General features: G+C 42.7%; 1 protein-coding gene across 1 annotated transcript in view; it reads right to left on the bottom strand.

The window, feature by feature from the left end:
• Positions 1-16,865, bottom strand: part of LOC130371014 (probable JmjC domain-containing histone demethylation protein 2C) — an 86,646-nt gene extending 69,781 nt beyond the window's left edge. The window contains 1 exon segment of the mRNA XM_056576613.1: positions 16,486-16,865. Coding sequence (XP_056432588.1) covers positions 16,486-16,641 — 156 coding nt within the window. The 5' untranslated portion in view covers positions 16,642-16,865.
• Between the last annotated feature and the right edge of the window lie 1,331 nt (positions 16,866-18,196).

The following is an 18,196-nucleotide window of genomic DNA, read 5'->3' as shown; positions in this document are numbered from 1 at the left end:
AAAAATCTCATTTGTATTGAAGAAACAGTTCTATTTTTACCACCAGCTATTTGCACAGCACATAACTTTATTGTATAAGTGTATAATTAGTATTTAAAATATTTGTGTGATGCTGTAATTTTTATTTTATATTACACTGCACTGACTGACAGCCAGGCAGGTGTGAAGCACACCTTTAAAAAAAAATGTTATTTGTATTGAAAAAACAGTTCAATGTTTACAAGATGTTTGCACTATATGACACTGCAGTTAATGACAGATTGTTCGCTACTTACTCCTTTGTAAGCATGGAAATTCAAGTTCAAAATAAAATAAAAAACTGATCAAATGTGAAGTATGGTTATTTTAAGCCATTTATTATTTTAATTTACTTCAAAAATACCATATCGTGATATATATCCATATCGTGATATAAAATTACTCATATCGTGATATAAGATTTTGTCCATATCGCCCAGCCCTACGCCACATTGAGATAAAGGGAGAGATATGTCAATACCGTCCATAAACCAACCTCCAGTTAAGACCGACGCAACTTCTCTGCAATGCTTAAAGACCATTGCACGCGGCACAAACATGGTTTTGGGGCATCGGCTATCAATCGGATATTTAAAACATTTAATTTGCACCTGGAATGCATTGAATGATGCTGTCGCGGGATAATAGAGGATGACGATAGACTGTTACTCTCACATGTTTTTGAAATGGGATGGGGCAGGCCTTAACTCTTTTCTCTTCGGCCCCTGATTGGCTCCCGATGCTCCGTGTGAACCTCATCAACACACTGCGAGACTGCATCGATCCTCATCTATTCCACACGTCTCATCTGAGGTTTTGAGCGAAGCAGCCGACTCAGGCTTCTCGAAGTAGTACTTTTGCTGTATCTGTGATTGCATTTGCATGGTTCATAAGGATTGCTGTGCCGTGGCGTCTTGTCTTTGGTATCCAGCACACTGTGGAATATAGGATGTAGTCGTTACGCAGCTATCACTATTGCATGTTCATTTCACAGATGTTGGTGATTAATTGTAAATGCATCTGATGCTGATGAGAGAAGGTCCAAGTAGCAGAACACTGGGGGGAGCCGCATTCATGTCCCACCCTGAGTGTAAAGATGAAGAGGAAGACCCTTTCTACGCGTATTGAGGAGTCGGATGATTCCCCCCTGATGGATGCAGACAGACTCAGACACCCTCCTTATTTGATTAGACCACCGTATGACCAATACCACGTGGGTGCATTACAACCTTGATTTTTATGCCTTTTGGTAGGGGTGTGACGAGATCTCGCGAGATTAAACTTGACGATATTACCCGTCGCGTCAAAAATCGGTCTCGCGAGATTTGTGATTTATCGAAACTTCTATATGTCGCCTGTGGGGGCAGTAATGCGCCTTTTCTGCATGCATCTGCCAGAACCTAAAGAAGGAGAAGGAAAAGAAGAGGAGGAGAAGGAGGGGAAGCAGGGGAAGCATCGAAAGCAGCCATAAGCTGTGTTCGAAATCGTTCCCTATCACGGATATAGTGTACTATATAGTGTACCAGGGTGCTCGCCATTTTGTAGTGCTGTTCGAATTCTCAGTGGTTAATTTCATGCACTATATAGTGCACTTAAAATACCCAAAATTTGAGTGTACATACGATGTAGCCTACATGTTACTCCCGTATACCACAATGCAATGCGGTCGTGTTTTTCCGGAGGAGAAGAAGAGGCTGAATAACCGCGAAAGCGAATACATTTAATCAAAGTACATTTTGGGTACTTTGATTTGGTTTTGCACATATTGTTTGCACTTGAAAAAAAGAGAATTATATAATTAAATTTATTTTAATTTAACTTTTATAAATTATAGTTTTAGTTTCAATTTCATGCATGTACAGAGTTATAATAAAACATTTCAAAATGCATGCGCGACTTGGTTAAATAAAAGTCTGTTGGTCCAGTCATATATTTTGTCATTGTAGTTTTCTTAAAATCTCGTCTCGTCTCGTTCTCGTGAACCCAATATCGTGTCTCGTCTCGTCTCGTGAGCTGAGTGTATCGTCACACCCCTACCTTTTGGTGATATACGACTCACATCCGATTGCAAAAAAGACACGTTCATGTCCGGTGTAAAGGGGCTCTTTATCTGAACTGGACCAAGTAGGCTCTTGGTATTATAGCAATTGTTAGTTGCTAGTGCAAAGCAAACCATCATTTAAACGTTATTATAAAAATCCAGTTGTTAAAGGAAAAAACTAAACTTAATATGTTTTATATTTGATTGAGGTAAAACTGTAATCTCATCTTCTGCAACTAGGGCCTAGAAGACAAAACAGTTGATGTGCAATTTACATTGTTTGGAGAGTTGGTACATCTTGATTTCAAAAAGCCATCAAAACTACGGATGTGTACAGCAGATTAAAGAGATGCTTCAGAGTTAAGAAACCCATCATCTACCCACAAGCCACTACAATCAAATATATCCAAACACACAGAGTTATTTGTCATCATCATTTAACTTGCATTTCCCTGTAATGAGACTGTAGGCCAATGAATGTTACACATTGGAGAAGAGAAGGACTCGATGTCATAGTTAGACTACTATGCATGAATCCATAACATAACATGCATGCATTGTGAACGTCTACAGCCCAAAAAACACAGTGCAAATGTTTGGTTCATATTTTCTACACAACCCCAAAAAAGCTCAGGTCTGTTTTAGATGCAAAAATTTTATCAATCTGACGCAGACGTATGCTTTGGCCTTAATATTACTGAGAATTGAAAAAGCTATGTCTAAAACAAGCTACATCTAAAACAAGCTAAAGCTGAAACAAAGAGAATACGGCATGAGCGAGATGAGGGGCCGAGCCGTGACTTGACAGGAATAGCTTTGAGGCCATAAACAACATAAACAACAACAACGCTATGAACAACTATGTGCGCATGCACACGTACATGTGAACGCATGCACACACACGTACATGTGCACGCATACTTGCGTGCGTGCCCATGAGTGCGTGTGTGTATGTTGGACATTGGTCCAGCAGAGCCACAGGGCAGGCTTTCTGCCAGGTCAGGAAAACACCTGGCGTGGCTCTACGGGGGGGAGCTGAACGACAGTAACCCCTCAGTGACAACACTCATGAGGCCCCTTAGTTCACGCTCGCCGGAACCCTACTGTCTTCAGTTAGCAGTGGGGTCCCGACGGACCTGTGCGGCCCCTACCTCTGGGGCTTTGGAGCCGCCGCCGGTACGGGGTCTATCACCCGGGCGGTCATACAACCTAAAAGGCTTTGACTAGATGGAGGAAATTTCTATTCACAAAGTGTTGTGTGGTCCTGGAGATCAAACAGGTCCATGTGTTGATGACTCGATATACATGTTAACTCCATCCTGTCTTCTGCACTAGATGTCCTTTTCCAGACAAACCTTCATTAAAGCCCCAGAATATGGAACATTCTGTTGTTTGAGTAAAGGAGAAAGGCCAGAAAAACACACACTCACGTGCACCCTGACAGACAGTCACACTCACAAACACACTTGCAGACATAATCGCGTGCACCCCCACAGACACACTCAAAGACTCACCCAGAGACACACTGACGTGCACCCTGCAGACACACTCGCAGACACACTCACAAGCACCCTAACAGACACTCGCGTGCACCCTCACGTGCACCCTCACAGACAGTCACGTGTCGTGCACCCTCACAGGCACACTCAAGTGCAGTCACAGACACACTCACAGACACCCACAAGCTCACACTCTCTGAAAACAAGACACAAACATAACAGGACTCTGAAACATGCTAATGGGAAACAGCACACATCCATCTTGTGTGGTTCTTTCTGTTTTCCTCTCCTTAGTCTGAACCATCCTTCTCTGTACCAAGACTTAAAAGGTTTGAAGGCCATGCTTAATTCACTGTAAACAAGGATGATGTAGTGCTTCCGCTGCATGGAGACACTGAATATGCTATATTCTATTTATATTAGATCACAGACTCATCTCTCTCTCTCTCTCTCTCTCTCTCTCTCTCTCTCTCTCTCTCTCTCTCTCTCTCTTCCCCCCCCCCCCCCCCCCCTGCGTAAGGCGGCACGTGTCTGATCTTCCCTGCATACCGATGCCTAACGCTGCACTAAGAGGCACACACACACACGTATCCTCACATTACTAGTTGTACCGTAACCCCGTTCTGCAGCTGCATGCGCATGTCTGTGTGTGCACGAACCCATCAGTGAAAGGGCTCTTATATAAGCTCAAAAAGGAACAAGAGACGTGTCCAGTAGGGTATCTAGTCTAGTTATGACAGTCTGCAGTGAGTGCATTCTGACACTGATGCGCCCCGGCTGTACCATTGTTAACCCATCACACACAGTAAGGTTTATATAAAGTGTTGGTTGTTGTGCTTAGTATTTTGGTTCTGTTGTTTTAGGGCTAGTGCTGGGAAGAGAGTCGGTGGAGGAGGTATAGAAGGTGGAGGTCCTGGGTCACCAGGGGCCATAGGCCTGGTCTGGTGTTCATGTGTGGTCTGCTGATGTTCAAACCCTACATAGTGCCTTTACCTCACACTGCACCACTGCTAGATTACAAACTGCCCCCCCTTGGCTCCAACTTCTACACAGGAGGGAGCCTGACAAACTCCGGACCCCCTAGGTCCTAAACACACCACACTGGACCTGAAGACAAACACTGAAAGTCCAGGTCTTAAGCACAACTTACTGGACCTGAACACAACACAAAGACCTCCAGAAAACCCCATGAGAGCAACTGAACACAACACACTGGACCTCCAGAAAACCCCATGGGGGCACATGGTCCTGAACACAACTCAATGGACCTCCAGATAAAAATAAGAAAGAAATGTCAAAGAAATCCATTGGAGATTATATGTTGTATTATGCTTCTCTCTTATTGAGCTGCAAAGTGCAGAGGTGCATGTCATCTGGTGTAGAGGCAAAATAAATGGACATGGAATAGAGGAAATCAGGGAAAAAGAAATCGAGTTTCTCACTGTCTTTTCAGAACTAGATTTACTTTTAAAATCTTTAAATATAATAATACATTTTTATTGTGTTTTTCCGACTTTCGAACCAACGTAGGTTGAAGATTAAGCATTTTCCATTCCGACCCTCCACTTCCGACCAGTAACGAACGCACTGCACATGTTTGCGATGTTCTTTGCAGATACTAGTACGAGCTAGTATCTGTATTGAGTCGGTGTATAGACTCGCCGATACCCAGTACTGCATTTTAGGCAGTATTGGAGGGATTTCCAATACTGGTATCCGTATCAGAACAACTCTATCTTATCACTCGGAAACGGATGAAAAGCTAAAGGCAATCAACAGAAGTACACAGAAAAACACTTAGAATGATGGTAGCTAGGTTTGGCCATGCACGTGTGTGTGTGTGCGCGTACGTGTATGGCAGTGTTAGAGACATCTGCTAGGAAGGTCAAGTTTCAGGTCTGGATGGAGCCAATCGATGAGGCCAACAGTAGAACACCCCTTCCTGCCCTCATCTGGTGCCGTGGAAACCACACACACACACACACACACACACACACACACACACACACACACACACACACACACACACACACACACACACACACACACACACACACACACACACACACACACCTCAAGTGGTTATGAACTGCAGACAGGGAGCCTTCCATAAGATATAGAGCCATATGTATTGCATATTTATATTATAGAAATACAGACATTGTAAAAGTGCCAAAGACAGTAGTTATAAATCAATCACTCTGCCCTAGTATTAAGGGTTATTTGAATGAATATCCCTTATAACATGTACATTGTCTTCTAGAGGTATTACAAAACAGAGAACCCTATTTGCTGGTTATCCTGCACATTATGTTCCTGAAGCGTACTCGACATGTGAGAGTGATCATGAACTTCATAGGCATGGTGCTGCACGTCGTCTACTCCATGGCTTAGACATGCATGTACGCCCCATTGGCCCAGAGTTGCTGGAAGACAGGTCAGAGACAAGATCTCAGACCAAACAAACCTACTCATCCTCCGCCAATGACTCAACAACAACAACAACAACAACAACACAAGCCCACATGCCTCAACACCTGGGTCCAGTCAACATTCTGTGGGCAGAAAATGTCTTCAAAAATAAGAGACACTGAATTTGTCTGGGGTAAAAATGACCGGATAAATAAGTGTTGTTGTTTTTTTTGCTAGTTTGGAGGAAGGTGGCCAACCTTTCAAGCAACGAAAAACTCTGTTAAGTTAATTCTGGAGACGTGTATTGCTGCAGTTTTGAGTGCTTTGTGAGAACTAAATTAAAAGCCTGGAGGCTATTACGTGAAGTATTCCTTCCTGCTGCAGGTGAGAGGGCCCTAGCATTGCCTCTCGCTCGTAATTACACAGCAGGACTCCACTACAACTGCCACACCTCGTCTTGTGTGCGCGTGTGTGTGTAAAAACCTGTTTGGAATACCTCCCAGTAGGCTTCTGTTTCAAGGTGTGCCATGTTGTTGGCAATCTCTGTCTCTCTCTGTCCTGTTAAAGGCATATCAGTCTCTCCTTGTGTTACCACTTGTTTGACTGAGTTGACTCTTGTCTGGGTATTCCTCACACTATAACAACTGGCCACCCTCAATCATTTCGCCAGACCTAGTGCCTAGTGCCAGACTAGTGCCACATTGACAAGACCCAACAGTCCTCAGCATAGACACGGGAATGCCGGATGCAGGAAGTGTGTGCTGTGCATCCATACACTTATTTGGGGGTGAACTTGTGGTTTTCTTTCAGGTGTATGTGATGCAAGAAGTGAAACAATGAACGAGTTGTGGAGCTCTGTTTGGCCCGGATGGATGGATATTGGATGGTTGGAATCATGGAGAACTGACTGGCTTGCTTGCTAGGCATTTAGCATTTAGTGCTTTGGTTGGACGGTAGTAGCTACCTCCTCAATGGCTAGCAACAAAGGTTTTCAAAATAAACCAGAACGTTTCCAAATACAAAGCAGTCATGGTAAAGGGATAGGGACGGATCAGAAGATGATTTCACAAACGCTCACAAATGTTATTTACTAACTTAAGCTTAAATTATCCACATTTGCATGACTCATGGAAAGGCCTAGAAGACTGTCTCTCATGAACTGTTACCTCTTCTGCAAGAGACAGACAGTGAGAGTGACAGGAAGTAAGAGAGTCAAAGAGAGAGATAAAGAGAGAGAAGAACAAGGGGATCTGTGTGGGTCAACAGAGCCAGAGAGCCTCTTTCTTGATGAGGTAACAAGAATTTACTTGTTTAATTGGGGCTCATATTCCAGCTGAGGCACGTCAAATACCTTCTGCTACCACAGTGCCGGTTGGGACAGCAGAGGAAGAACACATAGCCGTGCGGGTATTAAACGAGTAGTGCGCTGAGACAGTGCAGAACAACACATGAAGAGCAAAGCAGGACTTCCCTTTGTCTCAGGGCACATTGGCTCAGGAGAGAACCCATTATTGGACCACAGCAGGTCATTGCGCTGCTATGTGGTAGTTGGCTTAAAATGGGAAAAGTGAAATATATAAGAGAACTGGGTGACAGGGGAGAGTTACTGAATTCCTATTGTGTGGAAGTATTGGATTATTTGCAATGTTCCCCATCTAATTGTGTATATAGAGCTACGTATGCCAATGAAGCATGAATGAATTAAGGTTGTGGAATGGTCGATATGAGGTTCAAGGTTGGGGTTGGAGGGAAACAATTAGAACATTAAGGGAAAAAGAATATCCAAATGCATATAAGCATCTGGAAGAAATTATTGTAGTTCACTATAGCCTAGGGGTGTGCCAAATAATCGTCATGACGATGCATCGCGATTCTAATTTTCACGATCTACTGCATCGATTGTTGACGCCAAGAATCGATTATTAATTGAAAAAAATGAATAATTAAAAAAAAAAATAATAATAATAATTTATATAGTTTTATAAAGCCTATTCACTTTTTGTGGCATCTGTTTGTCCTCTTATGTTTATGAAATGATATTGTTGTTATAATGGCAGCTACATCCAAAAGGGGAAATGTTTGAATGTTTTCATTTCATTGGTTTAAAGGACCACTGAGGCCATGTAAACGGCACTGATTATCCTTATTTTGTTATTTTAAGTTTTATAGATCCTTAGCACTTCTTGTCAGTGTATCCAGTAATAGTCGTTTCAGTAAATACAGCTATGTATGAATTGAGTTGCTTTGAGTTATCAATTGAACCCACTATCCAGATCATACACAGCCAGTCAGCCACTGGTAATGGCTTAATTTTTTTTTAACAGTGTTCAGTGAAAATTCGCAATGCATTGCAATAATTCAAGTATCGCGATGCATCGTGATAGAATCGCATCGTGGCATGTGAATCGTGATACGAATCGAATCGTGACTTCTTTGGCAATACCCACCCCTACTATAGCCACGCAGAAACACATCAGAATGAGTTATTTTTGTTCACTATAGCCACGCAGAAACACAGTAGAAGGAGTTATTGTAGATCACTAGCCACGCAGAAACACAGTAGAAGGAGTTATTGTGGTTCACTATAGCCACGCAGAAACACATCAGAAGGAGTTATTGTAGTTCACTAGCCACGCAGAAACACAGTAGAATGAGTTATTGTAGTTCACTATAGCCACGCAGAAACACAGTAGAAGAAATAGGGAGGGGACATAAAAAGCTTTGTTGTTATGTTGCTCTTTCTGATTGCCTGTTGTGCTCCACTGTGCTCCACTGTGCACCAACATAGCAGGCCTCCTGCACAAATCAATACCAGACTATGGACTGTTCCCCACACAAAACAAAGGATGGGATGATCAGTTTGCTCACAGTCACTAGAGGACAGATGATGACATTAGCATTTGGCAAGACACTCCTTGTCAGAAATGAGCTCATGTAAACTACCATAACTATTGCTACTGATAGTTCTTTGATAAAGACAGGTATAATCAAAGGAATGATAGATTAATAGTGGTTTCCTTAAGTCTCAGGCAACGTCTGAGTCTGTCCACAATGTCCATATACAAAGCTCCTTAGCACGCAAGCAATCGATTGATCCGGCTATTTCTGTTCAATATGGTAGCACTGGAATCAATTATGTCGTTCATATCAGATTCTGTACACAAATCAAAAAGGAACGTTGTTGTATTTCAGTACATGGACCTGGAAGTCATTATCTGATCTATGACATGTTGTGGGACAGAAGAGGAGCAGAACTCTCCTCAGTGGTTCTCACTCTGAGAGGCTTCCTCGCGGCGGGGAAAGAGTTAAGCACTGTGCAGTCGGTGAACTCAGAGGAACCGTCGTTCACGTGGCTCAGCTGCTGTTGCTAAGGGAGAGAGGCCAGACAGAGCACTCTCTCTCTCCCCGTGCCTCTCTCTCTCTCTCTCTCTCTCTCTCTCTCGCTCTCTCTCTCCCTCTCTCCCTTTCATAGTGGCACGCTACTAATAAGCGAGTTCAGAACATTCACTCTCCCTCTCTCCCTCCATCTGCCTCCAGCTCTCTGCTCTCCCTCACATATCAAAGAGCTCGCCAGTGAGTCATGCAGCAGCAGCAGAGCTTAGCCTCCTCCACAGTGCAGGGCCAGGCTCAACTGAATATCATAGGAGATTAGAAGGAGAGAACTGCAGCACACACCTAAAACACGTGCTTTGGACTTTTACAATCAAACCAAATGGATGCATGAAATAATTGCATTTTTCATCAAAAGTTAAATAATGTTATGCTGAGAACCGAGTATGTACGGTTAAAGATGCGAATGTGAAGTCATTTTGTATCGCACTATAACGTGAATCACATTGACATCAATGACTTACTGTGTGTGCACACACACACAGTATATGCGGTGATGTTTAACCACTGACGAACAAACCATTTATTACAGAATATAACATATTAATGTGCAGCCATCTTCCATCTGCATGGTCTGCAATGGTATTGGTAGATCGCACAGCAATATTAGCTAGTTCGTATGTATATTACTTATCCGAATCCAGACCGAAATAAACAGAAAATGAAGAGGCGAAAGCATAAATGGTAAGCAGATGCTAATGAGTTCAGTTATTTCACAACAGGATTGCGTCGTTCCATTCCAGGGTCATCTGATGTCAGGGTAAAGGCATATAGCAGGGGAAACCATGACAGCACCTTGTTGCAACCTCCAGATCTCACACACAAGAATACACTAGCAGTCACACAACCTTTGTTGACTCGGAACCCCCTGTGACATCAATGTGTTTTTATCCTGCCAATGTCCCAGGGCAAGATTTACAAGGCGGAAAAAACAAGGAGGGCCTGAAGTCTGCCTCTCTGACAGCCTGGTGACAAATACACAAGGACCCTACTATAGCCATGCAGACCTCCGTTCAGGGGAACTCCCACTCAGACCTCCCCGTTCCTGCAGGACTCAAAGAGGGATGGCCCAACTCCATTACTCTGATAACTAGGGGCCAATGAAGCTCTGTATTATGGTAAGGTGTACGCATGTCTGGTGGATATCTTATAAGTGAAGGAGCTTCCTAAGATTCAATGGAGAAGACCTGTGGTCCCTTTTTACCACAACCTAGCTCCTTTGGCTTCCAGAGCTAGTGACTTATGCAGTTAGACCCTTCTTAACAAGACAATGTCATACTTAAGAGTTAAGACCTGCGTCTTCTTTATACAAATGTCCCACTCATTACACAGTACGGTGGCTTCTCCACTAAAAACAAGCCCTCTACTGCCGCGGTCTAATGGAGACAAAGCTGATTATCAACAGTAATTGGAAGCCACAACTACATGATAGGAAAGGAAGGTATCAAACAGAAAAAACCCTGTTTATTAATTGCTCAGAGTTACTGGCAATGATATAACAGCTTTCTTCCGAATCGTTGGTAAAACCGTCCGTTAATGCAGCCAAGCCAGCATAGCTTGGCAGGAGTCCTCTAAACTTTATTGGACATTTCCACTGCGTCCAAGAAAGAAGTAGTCCTAAAAAAGTCAAAATTCGAACAAGGAGGCTTCTTAGAATCTCTCAGTGCTTGAAATGGTGACCGTATGGACACATATGCTCCTGAAATGTAATCCAAGTGACCACAAATTATAATTGAGAGCATTGTCCGAGTGCAAATAGTTCTGGAGCCATCTTTTTCCCAACGTCCCTTTCTTTGTACATTGGTTACTATAAACTCCATATGTGCCATGTTCAGATTAATGTACCTGTATTTTGTATATTAACGAGTGCTGACTTTTTTTGTGTTTCGCACACATTACTTTACTGGTCATGTCAACGAGCACCCAATCAGTTTAATCAAACTAAGTAGTGAATGTAAACATACTGACGGTCAACATGGAACCAGAAGATAACAGCAGCAGCATGCTCCCATAGTCAACAAAGTTTATCTAGAGAGATAATCATTCATGTCCATCTCTAATACTGTTGGGGCCAATGGAAATGTCCTTAGGCATCCTAGACGCCTTCAAGGTGCAGCACGGAAAAGTCGTACAATGATTTGGAACCAAATCCAGCAGGACATGCACTCCATCTCTGCTGCCTCCTTGGGATTTCTGTATCCATGCCCTGTGGCGGAGCTACAATAATGCTGTGAGGGCAAATGTGATCCACAGGCAAGAGGATTCCCTGAACCAATCAGGGAAGAGGTTCTTAGTTGTCAGAAAGCTGGGGGTGGTCTAATATCTAAATTGCTGCATACAGAGGCAGCTACGCAGTCACCCAGAATATATATTCTCACAGAGCATTTCACTCACTAATAGCTGACATGTGGCTATGGCATTTCATACAAATTACACTTAAATCATAGCTCCTAAATCTTACATACTGCACCTGTAATGACATGCATCTCAAATCATGTAGGTCACTTCAGAAAGAAGCATGTGCTTAATGACAAATAGACACTTTTAGGCAACAAAATATTGGTGATACTTGATATTTGCCTCCAGCCCAATCCTAGTGTTTTTAACGGGGAAGCATTCCGAAACAGAAAGAATGCTGTCATGGATGTGGAGAAGGTATCATTGTAGGTGTTTCTCTGGGTAGACCACTCAGGCCCAGTCATTCATACAGGAAATGATAGCAGCTGGTGAGTGGTACAAGCCCTAATGTATTCCCAGGGTTATCTGGGAGGCCTGTCAGACTTTAGAGCGAGTGCTTTATGGCTGCCTTATGTCGTAGCGTAGCGCAAGAAAGAGAGAGAGAGAGACAGAGTGGGGGGGATGGGGGAAGGGCAGTTAGCCAGCCAAACAGCCAGCGAGTCCATCCTGGTTTCAGATTACATTTTGTTTCCTTAGGCACCAGAAAACACACCACTAACACTCTCAGTATCCAGTTGCATCAGTGCCACAGAACGCCACAGAACACTAGGCAGCACAAAGCACTCCTGCAAGATTAATACTTCCAATATCAAGGTCATCAACCCACGCTATCATGCTTTACAGTCATTATCTCCATGGACGTTGTATAGAAAATGTTAACACAAACCTAACACTATTTTGGAGATTATAAAAATTGGTAAAACCCGGTCGCATCCTATATAAGCCTTGAAGTAATGCTATAATTTTTATCATAGGCCAGTTTCTAAAAAACAGAATATTGCACGTGAACAGAATAGTCCTTCAAGAAAGAGGAGGCTCTGTGCTAGGAGGCTTGTCAGTTACTACATACGCATTGATACTGCGATCCATTTGTATGGTACACCGGTACGCCTGACCTGCTCTAGAGAGATCGTTACGTATTTTTCTGGTTTACAGCACTTATAGTGTTCCCGTTTGTCATTGGCTAGTCATTGTTATTGTTAGCTACACTAGCCTCTTTAGCAAACCAGCTTGAAAACAAACATAACTTTAGATTGTATTGCACGCCACGCACAGCAAGACCATGCAATGCATTGGTGAGCGGAATAAAGTAGCAATGTAATCCTGTTTGTAAGAGCATTTAAAAACAACATTAAATTGACCAACGTGTTACAAATACAAAGAAAATAAAGCTCTTTACGGGCACAGCCATTTTTGTTGTCGAGTCGTACGGTCAGCCTCACTGAACTTGGTATACTCTCCAAACTACGAGTGGGACTGACCAAAAGAGGGAGTTCCTCCGTGAAATGCCGCAAGAAAACTGGGAGATTTCCCCACTTGCAACTCGTAAGGCTGATGTACGATACAAATGGATCGCAGCATAAGTACAATCATGGATACTTTTAAACATTCACTGAAGCCAGTCACTAAAGGTTTAATATAATCTCAATCAGAAAGTGAAAGCTTCCGTGTCCTGTGTGTTGACTCTGTTCTAATTAAAGCACAGATGGATCGGCTGGATCAACACAACCAAACATATTTTCGAGTTAAACTCCCGCGCCATATGTAGGTTCTGTGTGTGGTTATCGAAAACACATTTATTTTAATTGCAGAATAGAATTTCAGAGAAAAGAGAAATGTAAATACAGTCAGTTAAAGGTCCAACAGTGGCATTGCCTGCTACTGTACACATACATGCATGAACACAAAGACACGCTACAACTGTAATGAAGACAATGGGCGCTATAGGGTGACCTGGTGCCCTGCTATCTCATCCATTGTGAATACACATGAGCGGGGCATTTTCTGATGAATGTGCAAATGCTTTGCCACTGAGGGACTTTTCCTTCTGGTTCGACCCCCTGTATCTTTGTCCCTGGAGGTCTACAAACAAGGCCACCAAGAAAAGAGGAGGCTGAAAAATGGTCTTTAGCAGTTGATTCTGGATGACATGCCTGCTAAAATTCCATGGACCATTATAGGAGGAAATATTACCTTTCATATCAACGCCCTGTGTTTTGTACTTCTCAAACCACCTTCCTTGCAAAATGGGATGATTTAATAAAGATATAGATAATCAAAGGAAAGAACTGACATTATGTTCAAACATGTCATCATTATGAGTGGATACCGGTAGTTTAACTCAGTATAAAACAAGATTGTTTAGCTTAATAAGACTAGGTTCTCTTACAACGGTAACTGTTTATGATAGACCTTAATTTACACTGTTGCTACCAATTTTGTCCAGACAGTAATGATTTCACTTTTGCATGATCTCTTCTAATGCTTCCATCTAATTGAGCCAAATGAATTATCCAACATGACCTCCATTAGCCTTACTCTATATGTCCCACATTGAGCTGGCTCTGGGCCAGGCAAGCTGTGGTAAACCAATTGCCAGTCCAGCTGTCGTTTACCAAACTACCACAGTTAACAATGCAGAATACCAGAACTATTAGCATACCGACATTGTTTCGATTGAAACTTTGAGTGTAAATAATTACACTACTGTCAAATTCAATATAGAAGTAAGTAATAGTTGATAGTTTCATTGACATAATTGCATGCCTGTTGTATTACAATACAGCACCATGAACCATTTAATCAAATGTGAAACATGGCGATCCAAGTACAAGTCTGCTCTAGAACTATGACCAGAGACACTTGACAAAGGTCTGACAGCCTGGCTTGACACACTTCTTCTAATCTAATCTCCAATCCTCTTCCACTGTATTCAGTCAGCTAGTTAAGCTGCTTGCTAATGAGACTTTGCCCTATTGTATGGAATTAAACCAGACATCTACTCACGGACTAAATCCTGTCACATGTAAAGACCCCATTCTACAGGGGAATTAGAAAACATGCTAGTGTTATCTGGGAACATGTCTTTTGCAATGGTCAAACATAGAATACAATATAGGTAATTTAAGAGATTCCATAAATGGAACATTAAATTATCGTTAAATGTATTGGCATTCATCTAAAATATTTAGTTAATAAAATACATTCTAGCATAACTAATAGACTACAGCCCTTTTGCCATGATACCAAACACAACTTGAAAAAATATAAAACGGTACACAAGGTTGAAATCACTTATAACCCTCTAATCAAAGATTGGTACGGTTATTACATATTGAAATATCTGTAACGTTATGATGTTAACATTAAAGCCAAACAGCAAACACAGACATTCAGTCACAGATAACACTCCCTCAAAACCAATACAACTACCATATTGTCCTGTTGTACTGTAATTATACTAACTGTACCTACTGTGACCTGTTAATTAGTAGTTAAATAGTAGTAGTAGTAGGAGTAGTAGTATTATAAAAGGCCTTAATGTTTACATGGAAAGCTACATTTCTTCTCTGAACAAAAGGAAGCAGGGAGTATGCACACACTGTGCAGTAAGTATCCCAATAAAAAGGGTTTGTCAGGGCAAACATGTCATTGTTTGTATTGGGAAATAGACCAAATGTGATGGTAGCCAGAAAATAGCTAACAGTATCTTTACAAATATGTGGTCTGCTCCTAAAGTGGTGATTTAATTCAAATTGACTACACGGTTAGGGCTATTTCACAAAGCTTTCAAATAAACAAAAGTGGTCTTAAATGACAAAAAGCATTTCAACTCCAGACAAACTGACTATTGTTCAGCCTGCAGCACGATAGTTTTATGTTTTTACAAGTCATGAATTCCTCAGGCCGGGTCCAAGTCGGAGCAAGGGTTGTAGTCGAGGACAGACTCCGGCTCGTCAGAGGACAGACCCCGGCTCATCAAAGGACAGACCAATAGTTCTGCATTTAACGGCAACATTCAACTAGTGAAGGGACAGTACATCTAAATGAAGTTCTAGAAGGCTGACATTCAGTGTAAGTAAACAGTCAGTGTATCAACAGTGTAGAAGTGATTATGGAATGTAGTCTGCTTTTAATCAAACTACTTGAAAAAGCGTTTCCAAATGTCCCTCCTATGTAATAGTAAGTTGTTACAGATGTGTTTTAATGTCATGTTTGTTTTACCTGTGTGTCTCAGGGCTCGTCTTTGAATCAGTTAGATTGTGTGGCCAAAAGCACCAGGTAGGAAACAATCCCTGATGAAGGTTTCCTATTCAATGTCGTTGATACGAACTTGACATTTGTATTAATAACTGTCCAATCCTTTAATGTGTGGTCTGCATTTAAGGAGGTAGTTTTTAAGAGCCAGTGTCTGCTGAGAGCGACCCCCTTCTGGGCGCCTGATGCTTCTGGGGTCCAATAAGTGGACACAATGCTATGGATATCACAGTGAGATGGCTCAGACACCCAGCCACATGTAATAAGCATGTGATAACGAACCAATAAGCTGTAATAACATAACATCCCTACTCATTCATCTACCACGTTGAGCCTCAACACCAGGTCTCCACTGTCCCTAGCCCCCCACCACGGTGAGCCTCAACACCAGGTTTCTGCTGTCGCTCAGCCCACCACGGTGAGCCTCCACACCAGGTCTCCGCTGTCCCTCAGCCCCCACCACGGTGAGCCTCCACACCAGGTTTCCGCTGTCCCTCAGCCCCCCACCACGGTGAGCCTCCACACCAGGTTTCTGCTGTCCCTCAGACCACCATGACCAGTCCAGCTACCGAGGGTTTTGCATCTTACTTTGCATATAACAGTGAGGATAAACCTGTGGTTCAGTCTTACCGTGAGGTCGGGGTTGTCGTTGTCCCGGTGGCTGACGGCTCGTATGACCCCGGACCTCCAGGGCCACCGGCCGATGTCCCCGCTCCCCGGCGGCTCGTCCCCGCTCACGCAGAGGAACCGCTTCCCGACCAGCTCCGGCCGAGCCTCGGCTGCCATGGCCCTTCACTGGTCCCAAACCTCGACAAACCTCGACAACGACGCCCTTAACGATCTGTCATTTACTACATGAAACCAGCTCTTGAATCATACCAAATAAAGAAAACAAAAAAGAGCCGATATGTGTGAGTAAAATCTGCAAAACGACCCGGGGGGTTTAAATATCTAGCGTCTCCTCCGCCCGCTCAACGTTCGTCTCTGTTCGCTCTGAGTGAAGCGGTGGGAGCGGGTCTAACCACCGCTGCATTCGACGAGGTGTTCCTCCGCTGCAGCGCCCCGAGTTGTAGTGTGGCAGCGGACGTGTGGTTACATCCGCCACACATAATCTCACTATGGAATGCCTTGCTTTAATTGTCGTTTTGACTGAGTTACTACACAGCCTAATTACATCATGACCCTGTTAATCCTTGGGGAAATCTATGGTTGGACGATTCAATGCAAATGTCCAATGTTTTGCTGCCTCACAGTCGTGTTAAATAGTGCCCTGACGAAAACACCGTCTTGAACCTCATCGCACATCTGTCTCAAAATAAGCTATGGATATGTTTTTCTTGAACTAAGGTTCAAGTAACATCTCACAGTGGCCACATACCAAATCGAATGAATTAACACACTAATTTAACTTCCCATTCACGCTTTAATCGAACCTAAGTATTAACATATTCAACAATTATTATTGTGTGTGACAATTTAGTGGCATTTTCTATTTCATATGATGGGTTTGAATTAGGAATGTTTTCTATTCATGACAAAAAGGTTGTGTAAAAAGGGATGAAGGCAAGACTGAGAGAATAATAACAAAGACCGGTGAGACAAAGAATGTAACATGAAAGAAGGTGGCGAAGCAACAAACATGTGTGCCTGTGCGTCTAGTAGTACTTGTAGTAAGACATCTCCCTGGATGAACCTTAAGGGTAGGGTTTCAGGAAGGTTAAATAGAAAAAGATGGACAACATTTTTAAAGCGCAATAGACACAGAGATGTAAAAAGATAGATGAACAAAATATATCTGGAGGGGCCTCAATGACGGGGCAAATCAATTAATAATTTTTCAAATTTAATGAAAGATGACAGGAAGATCTTCAGACAGAAATAGAGACGACAGACCTATAAACATACCGACAGACAGACAAATAGATAGACAGATAAATAAATGCATATAGGCATGTTTGGTGAGGGTTATTTGGATGTAGTATTTCAGTATTTCTGCTGCATGTTTGGCTCTGTCTCAGGCTGTCTATGGCTAGCAATCCTCTGCTGGGAATCTCCCTGAAGAACACTGCTCCCCACTGCAGCCTGTGCACCTTCATGAATAACAAGTAGCTATGGACCTAGCCACCAGAATATGCTCAAATGCAACACTCACAAACACACACACACACACACACACACACACACACACACACACACACACACACACACACACACACACACACACACACACACACACACACACACACACACACACACACACACACACACACACAAATACACAATCATCCAAAAATGCACAGTGCAGTAATACAATGCATTAAATAATGAAAACAAAAATAAC

Source organism: Gadus chalcogrammus, chromosome 18, assembly GCF_026213295.1.
Source record: "Gadus chalcogrammus isolate NIFS_2021 chromosome 18, NIFS_Gcha_1.0, whole genome shotgun sequence".
Classification (NCBI taxonomy): Eukaryota; Metazoa; Chordata; class Actinopteri; order Gadiformes; family Gadidae; genus Gadus; species Gadus chalcogrammus.
The sequence above is the reverse complement of the archived record's forward strand: the minus strand, read 5'-3'. Positions and strand labels throughout refer to the sequence as shown.